The sequence below is a fragment of the Microtus ochrogaster genome, linkage group LG5 (genome assembly GCF_000317375.1).
Source record: "Microtus ochrogaster isolate Prairie Vole_2 linkage group LG5, MicOch1.0, whole genome shotgun sequence".
Classification (NCBI taxonomy): Eukaryota; Metazoa; Chordata; class Mammalia; order Rodentia; family Cricetidae; genus Microtus; species Microtus ochrogaster.
In genome coordinates this window covers 40,468,053-40,476,749 of record NC_022031.1, presented here as the reverse complement: position 1 = coordinate 40,476,749, position 8,697 = coordinate 40,468,053, and the positions used below count along the sequence as shown (strand labels likewise).

The 8,697-nt window shown below is 37.3% G+C and overlaps 1 protein-coding gene across 1 annotated transcript in view; it reads right to left on the bottom strand.

The window, feature by feature from the left end:
* Positions 1–8,697, bottom strand: part of Dcaf10 (DDB1 and CUL4 associated factor 10) — a 45,827-nt gene that overhangs the window by 26,557 nt on the left and 10,573 nt on the right. Inside the window, exon 2 of the mRNA XM_005362126.2 lies at positions 6,670–6,783. Within this exon, the coding sequence (XP_005362183.1) occupies positions 6,670–6,783 (114 nt within the window). The remainder of the gene's footprint in view (positions 1–6,669; positions 6,784–8,697) is intronic.

Genomic DNA, 8,697 nt, shown 5'->3' with positions numbered 1-8,697 from the left:
CTTCCTTCCTTCCTTCCTTCCTTCCTTCCTTCCTTCCTTCCTTCCTTCCTTTCTTTTCTCAAGACAGGGTTTCTCTGTGTGATTTTGGGAGTCTGTCCTGGAATTCACTCTGTAGACCAGGCTGGCCTTGAACTCAGGGATCCGCCTACCAAATGCTCGGGCCACCACTGCCTGGCTCTGTTAGGGTTTCTGTAACAAAACTACAATGACGTTTTATTTCACTCAGCTGAATTCACTAATCTTTAAAGGTTTATGCTTTTAGGATCTTAAAAATACTTTCTTGGGCTGGAGAGATGGCTCAGTGGCTAAGAGAACTGGTTGTTCTTCTAGAGGACCTGGGTTCGATTTCCAGCACCCACATTCACAACTGTCTATAACTCCAGTTCCAGGGGATCCAATACCCTCACTCATATCAATGCAAATAAAATAAAATTAAATAAATTATAAAAAATACTCACACTAAGACATAAGTATATTCTCTAGTTTCTCCTGAAACTTTAAGGTTTGCTTTCACAGCCAGGTCTTTACGTGGAAGTTATTCTCAGCTATGGTGCGAGGATCTGATTTTGTTTTACTTTTCATGAATATAATCAATGTCATCTTTTCCACCAAGTTGCAATGCCTGCTCTTATGTAAAATGTTCATATTTCATAGGTCTGCTTCTAGGTGATCTATTTCATTCCACTGTCACATATCAGGAAGGGTTGCTATCCCCACATCTATTCTCCAAAACAACTTCAGCTGTTTCTGGCACACTACTCAACAAAAATGTTTAAATTTAGTTTTATGAAAATCTCTGATGGTATGTATCTTAGTCAAAAGCTCACTGCATTAATAGACTAATTTGGGGAGAGTTAGCTTTTTTATGGTACTGTGTTTACTTCAGGGAGGAATTACATGTTTGTGGGGTTTTTGTTGTTGTTGTTTGTTTTCCCAAGACAGTGTTTCTCTGTGTAGCCCTAGCTGTACTGAAACTTGCTTTGTATACCAGGGTGGTCTTGAACTCAAAATGTTCCTGCCTCAGCATCCAAAGTGCTGGGATTAAAGGTGTGTACTATCACACTTGTTTTTGTCTTGTCTTTTAAGTGTGTAGCCCAGGCTGGCCTCAAACTTCTGATCCTTCTGCCTCTACCTCTTTCAGCGAATCCCACCAGCATGTGCCACAAACCAGCATTTGTTTTTTAAGCCCAGTCAGCCTGGAACTCACTATGCAGACCAGACTGGCCTCTAACTCAGAGATCCACCTAACTCTGCCTCTAGAGTGCTGGGATTAATAGCTATGGGTCACCACACCTGGCTGACTTAACGTTTTTGTTTTACAGGTATCTTGATCCAACTTCCCGATGCTGGCTGGAGGTGTTGGACTGTAGAGTAGGATCGGCATGTATGAGCACTGGCTTGTGGTAAACCCCTTTCCTCAATGCTAGTCTAGATTTAGAGTGCTTTATACTGAAAGTGAGATCTTTTGGGTTTCAGATTTTATAGTCTTCTAGAAGAACCTTTATATGGAGCTGACCCTAGAATAAAGGGTCTGTCCCCTGTACTCCTTATTACTGTCAAAACAAAAGCTCAGGGTCACCAGCACTTGGCAGATCTTAAAAGGTAAAAGCTGAAGTCTGTTTACTCTTAATTGTTACAGCTTCTACTTCCTTTGTGGCTCAAGGGTTCCTTTCTTTCCTATTCATTAAACTCTGTATTAAAATGTACATACATGTATATAACTACTTCTTTCAACCCTTCTTTTATTGGGAATGTTATTCTAGAACCTTTAAATGTGCAATCTAGCTTTGCCCATAACTATCAAAACCTCATCACCACTACGGACTAGGCACTTTGTTTCTTTCTGTTGCTATCATCTTGAGTTTTCCCTTTACTACAAACACTATTACATTTTACCCTTAATTCCTTTGCTCTGTCATCTGTCCAATACTGATAATCTTAGCTTTCACATTTATTTTCTTATGATATTATATATCATATAAATATCATACAAATACATTTATATGATGTATATCATATAAATGCATTTATATGATATACATCATATAAATCATTCCTTTTCTTATTCAAATTGCAGATTGTTTGTTTAGTTTTTGTTATTGTTGTTGTTCTGTGTTTTTGAGACAGTCTCACTGTTTAGGCCTGGCTGTCCTAGACCTCAGAGACCAGGCTGGCCTAGAACTCAGAGAGATCCTCCTCCCTCCACCTCCCAAGATCTGGGATTAAAGGCACCACCAGGCCCAGCTCTAGACTGTCTTTTAATTAATATCAATCTATGTTTTCTGTGAAAGATCTAAATTTTGAACTTCTATTTCTTATCCTTTCTTTACTTTAAATTAAAAACAACAACAACAGCAACAACAACAACAACAAAAAAACCAATTTAAGCTTTCCTATTTCAACTGAACTGGCCACGTGTCCTCCTTTTCTAGTGGTCTAGAAACTATAAAATTGTATTTATAAGATTTTTTGTTATTCCTTTAAACATTTTTTTGTGCACACATTTAATTATGTGCTGATCTAAAAATGTCTGAAATTGCTTGATATTTCTGTCTTCTTCTTAAACATGTGGGTCTTATACTGCACCATCCCACACTATAAACTTTCCCTCATTAACCTATTGTTGCCACTGTGTAAAGTCACATTGTCAAATATGGCATCTATAATTCCCACTAGGCTTTCAAACACTTGCTATGTGACCAGTGTGAACTGAAATATGTTCTAAGTATAAAATACACACTGGGTTTTGAAGACAACATTACAAAGTGGAAGTGAAATATCAAGAATTTTGTACTGATTATATGTTGAAATTATAGTATTTTGGAACGATTGGGCTAAATACATTAATATTGCCTTTCTTCAGTAATATAGTCACTAATAAAAATGCAAATTTGGCTAGCATTACATCTCTACTAGTCAGTGTTTATCTAACCTTAATTCCCTCTTTGTCTTGCTGTTTTGCAATGCAATGCTGAGAATCAAACCCAGAGCCTCCCACAAGCTAGGTGCTAGGAGAGCACTGACACTGGCTGCATCTCCAGCACTATTAACTGTTAGTAGATGGTCTTTCTGTGCTCCAGAACTGTGGGCTGTAAATGATCTTCCCACTTCAGCTTCATAAACAGCTGAGTGTACTGGCACATGGCACTGCTTACTTACTAGCTTACTGCTTTAGGTTTAGTTTTGTTTTAAATAGATCAAATGCAAAAGTAAAGGCAAACCCTCAGAATTATATTTCCTGCACTATTAATAGTTACAGTGAACATTTCACCTACTTAAAATTCCTTGGTCTGGCTTATATTTATCTGACATAATGTGGTACATGGCCTTTCCTTATCAAATACACTCCATTTTCTTCTTGTATCAGCTGAGAAGAAATCCTCTGTCAGTTTACTTTATACTTCTAACCTTACAGCTTTTTAATACTTTTAACTTTTTCTTGTTGTGGTTGTTTGTTTTTTCAAGAAAGGGTTTCTCTGTGCAATAGTCCTGAATGTCCTGGAACTCACTTGGTAGACCAGGCTGGCCTCGAACTCACTGAGATCTGCCTGCCTCTGCCTCCCAAGTGCTGGGATTAAAGGTGGGCACCACCACCACCTGGCTACTTTTAATATTTTTTAAATTTATGCTAAAGGGTACTTTTCCTGCATGTATGTCTGTGTACCACATGTGTGTCTGGTACCCACAGAGGCTAAAATGGGGTTCACTGGAACTGGAGTTACAGGGGGGTGTGAGTTGCCATGTGGGCACTGGGGATTGAATCCAGACCTTCTGGAAGAGCAAACACCACTCAGCCATTTCCCTATCTCCCACTTAAGACTTAATCTAGAGTTTTACCACAACCTCTCCAGATACAGAGTCACGATGACCGTTTCATAGTCTAAAGAAACTGGCTCTCTCTTATTACTAAACAGTCTGAACAACTATCAAGTTAATTTCCCAGAAATCTCTGTAACTCATTATTTACAATTAAATAATTAATTAATTTTGAAATAAGCTTCTACTTGAGTCCCAAACTGGCCTCAAATCTGGGATCTTCCAGTCTCCTAAATGCTGGGATTTCAGGTGTGCAACACTGTCCAGTTTTGTGATTCTTTATATATATTGTAATTTCTCAGTTAATCTTGTATTTTAATTATATACTCATAACTTTTAATACCTTTTAATCCTTTTTTGATGTACTGGATGAGTATTTTGATATTATTTTCCAACTTCCAATTCACTCATCAGTGATAAAGAGTAAAGTTCATCTGATCAATTAAACTTAATTTTTTATTTATTTTAAAATGTGTTATTATTGCTTATTTTGCATTTGAGACAGGGTTCATTAGTCCAGGCTGGCCTCCAACTCAACATATAGTCAAAGATTACCTTTAATCCCTCCCAGTCTTCCTGCTTCCCTCCCAAAAGCTGGGATTACAGCCTCAGCCACCATATCCAATTCTGTGCAGCATTAAATCCAGGGGCTTCACATCTGCTAACCAAGAACTCTCCCAATTATGCTACATCCCCAGCCCCCAATTTCTTTTTCTTTCTTTTTTTTGTTTTTTTTTTTTAAATTTTGGTGCTACAGATTGAACTCGGAGCCTCACACATGCTAAGCACACACTTTACTTCTAACCTACATTTCAGACCAAACCTAGAACTATGCCCCTTCAAGTGTCTTTTTGGGTTTTGTTGTTGTTGTTGCTGTTTTTCCTAGCAATGTTGTGAGATCCAGCCCTAAGCAAGTACCCTATCACTGAGCTAAAGCCCTAGCTATACCCTCCCTTTTTAGAATACAATTATGTAGCAACATTTTTAATTTCTATGTGTTCTAATCAGTTCTTTACTATATAAACCTGCTACTGTCATCTCTTTTAATGTATACTCTTAATGTATACATTAAAGGTAATGAAGAGTATACTTTACCTCTTTAAGCATCCAAAAAGGTTTTAAAGGTCTCCCAATCAATGGAATACTATGCAGCTGTTAAAAAGAATAAGATCATCCCATGGATACTAATTATGAAATGATCTCTATATATGTTCAGTTAAAAAGGCCAGGAATATAATAGTATGTGTAGAATGCTACCATTTATATAAAAGTGTATGTGAGGTATATGTGTGTATGTGTATATTTATATGCTTGCACATGCATAAACTATCTCAGAAAAGATAGCAAATTAGTAATAGTGGTTGCCTCTGGGGAGGGAAACTGGGTGGCCAGGCGACAGAGGTGGAAATAGACTTACTTTTCACTGTTTACCCTTTTGTACCTTTGAATTTTGTACCACGTGCATGTATTACCTAGTCAAAAAAAAAATAAATAATTTATTTTTAAAAATAAAGTCTTTGTTGGACTACTTACTCCATAAAGTTAATTTCATCCAGAGAAATCCCTGTTCTGGGTGGTTTGAATTTGTTGTATTAATATTAGATGTCTTCATGAATGTTGAAATTTTGGTTATAGGCTTGAGTGGAAAAAGTTAACTTTTTTCTCTCCCTTCCTACTTAAGGGTTTTAGAATTACCTCTACTTGGCCATCTGGGCCCCTAGTCTAGGTTTTAACAACATTTCAGGGCTCCAGTTTCATGGTAATATTAGAAATAACACACATAGACATCTAGTCACTGGCAAATACCTTCACTCAATTTCTGTCATGAGGCTGTGTCTTTATTAGCTAAAACCCACAGCCCCAGGGAGCAAAAGAACTTTTTCTTTCTTCAGTCTTTCATAAATGAGACAGATATTTCAGCTAATGGCTTCATGTGGTGATTATGGCTCTGGGTCTTTCTGCACACAAAACTCCTCAGTGGTTTTAATCTTTTTAACTGATAAGATCATAACCAGGTATCAGTGCTGCAGGAAACCCCAGCATCCTGTAGCTTCAGCCATGTGCAAATCTCAGGTCTGTCCTCTCTCATCAGAGGTGCTGACATTTGTTCTGGAACCTACCTGCAACTCTGTACTTATTCTCTGGTTCTGCATATGTGTCAGTGGAATTACATCAAAACACAGCGCTACCTAAACTACAAGTAATTTCTATATTTCCTTTTTAGGTAACATTGAAAGTAATTATAAAATACAATTTCATTTCATATAGTTTAGAAAATAGAAAATTAATGGTAAATTACCCAAATTAAACTATTGTTAGGAGTTAAAAAACAATCTTTTAATCTTCTGTATCATTTCATACTTGTATAATTTGCATGACTTTAATTTACATAATCCTAAACATTTGTCTATAGTGTTACATAATCTTAACAATCACCATTTTAAGGACTGCAGATTAATCCACCGAACTGTTCACCTGTAATTTACTTCACTAATCACTGAACAGGGAAGGAGCTAGCATCCAAGGATGTTACAAAGATGTTTCTCTCCATGTGTTTTTCTCTCAATACTCTGGATGTGGGTGTTGTATGACTGTGAGAGTTGGTAAGCCAATGCAGTAGTGGCTTAAGTACATGGCTAAGGTTCATAGTGATGACCTTGACATACAAAGAGGAAAGAAAAAAACTGCATGGAAGTAAATAATATATTGCAGAAGAGTTCCAATCCAAAAAATCATTAATAGTAAAATTTGCAGTTATAAGTTTTGCAACTGGGTAATGCACAAAATATTCTCATAACTTGCAAGCCAGACTACAAGTCACACTAAAAGCTCACTATTTACCAGCACACTCACCTGATATTATTCACACAGTCTTCATGCGCTTCAGAAAGGGTTTTTATGTGCTTTGAAGAAATAGGGTCAAAAAGCAGAACTTCAGTCTGTTCACAAGCAACTGTCAGCACTGACCTAAAAGGAAAGAACACATCTCTTGTTTACTTTTCTAAGACTCTCTGGTTCACTTATAATTAAACATAGTATAGATAAATTTTTCTCTGGGAATTTAGTAGAGTCAAGTAATTATTAACAAATATAGAGAGACATAAAAGATATGCTTCACTGTAAAAAGGAGATATTGAAAGCAACCTAACTGAACATGAGAGAATGAGTATTTTATAACTGTCCTACTACTCATGAGGGAAATATCTCAAACCCCAAGTGGATGTCTGAAAGTCCAAATCGTAAGGAATCCTACACATACTGTCTCCTTCCTGTACATACTCATGAAAAAGCTTATTTAAAAGTTAGACTCAGTAAAGATTAACAAGTATAATCAAGCATGACAGTTATAACTACACAGTGGTGCGCGCTACAAAAGTGTGTTCACTCTCAAAGCATATTATCCCGCTGCAGATCTTAGCAGCCCTGCATGGTTGTTTTGTTTGTTGTTTATATTGTCAAGTAGAGAACTTCCAGTCTTTTCAGCTGCAGGATGAACCCTGCGGCTGCTCTCTGGCATACTCCAACTGTCAGCACCACTACTCTTGTGCTCTGTAGGTCTTACTACCTAAAATAAGATCACAATGTGAAACCTGAGTTTTGGTAACTGAGAGCTCCCAAGTGACTTACAATGTGTTCTTGCACATAGTATGGATACAATAAAAGGGGATGTTCCATGTGGAACAGAGTGGAATGATAAGCAATTTCATCAAACTATGAAGAATGGCATGAAACGAGCTACTTCTCAAATTTTTTCATATGCTTTTTGTGTACTATGGTTCATTAAAGGTAACTGCAAAGTGAAGTCATGAATAATGTAAAATTCCGGCACACCTCTTTAATCCCATCCCTGGGGAGACAGAGGCAGGAGGATCTCTGTGAGTTCAAAGGCCAGCCTGGTCTACAAGGAGCTAGTTCCAGGACAGGCTCCAAAGCCACAGAGAAACCCTGCCTCGTAAAACAAGATAAAACAAATAATAATAATAATAATAATAATAATAATAATAATAGGAAATTCCTTTTCAGACTTTAACAAAAGGGCAGTGTGGGGTTTTGAATTTAGAATAGCCAACAATCAGCCGGGCAGTGGTGGCGCACGCCTTTAATCCCAGCACTCGGGAGGCAGAGGCAGGCGGATCTCTGTGAGTTCGAGACCAGCCTGGTCTACAGAGCTAGTTCCAGGACAGGCTCCAAAGCCACAGAGAAACCCTGTCTCGAAAAACCAAAAAAAAAAAAAAAAAAATAGAATAGCCACCAATCCTCATAGGTTCATACAGAGTGTCACACTTAGGAGGTATGGCCTTATTGGAGGAAGTTTGTCACTGGAGGGTGGGCTTTGAGGTTTTAAAAGCCCAAGCCAAATTCAATGACTCTTCTTGCTTTCTGTGAATCCAGATGTAGAACTCAGTTTTCCCATTCTCCTATCAGTTAGGTAGACTTGTAACTTCAGAAGAGGACAGCTTACAAATTTTTAATTAGATAGTCAATGGCTAAGGCCTTAGTTATAATATTCTTATGGGAGACCTTGAGCTGCTAGGTAAAATTCTTAAAGGGAACAATAAGCCATTTTCCAATAGAGAGTTAATAAAAGCCGCTAGTCAGGTACTCAAGCAGGTAAAATACAGACCAACAGGTAAAGTATACAATAATTTACAAGCACAGTATATTATGATTCAGCTATGGCAAGTGTGTGTATTAAGTACAAAACTTGATCTACAACAGTTTTATGAAGAAACAAAATGCTTTTTATGACTACACCTTCCTGCTTTTGCCAGTTAAGATATTAAACTCTTTTTTAAATTTTTATTTTATTTATTATGCATACAATATTCTGTCTGTGTGTATGTCTGCAGGCCAGAAGAGGGCACCAGACCTCATTACAGA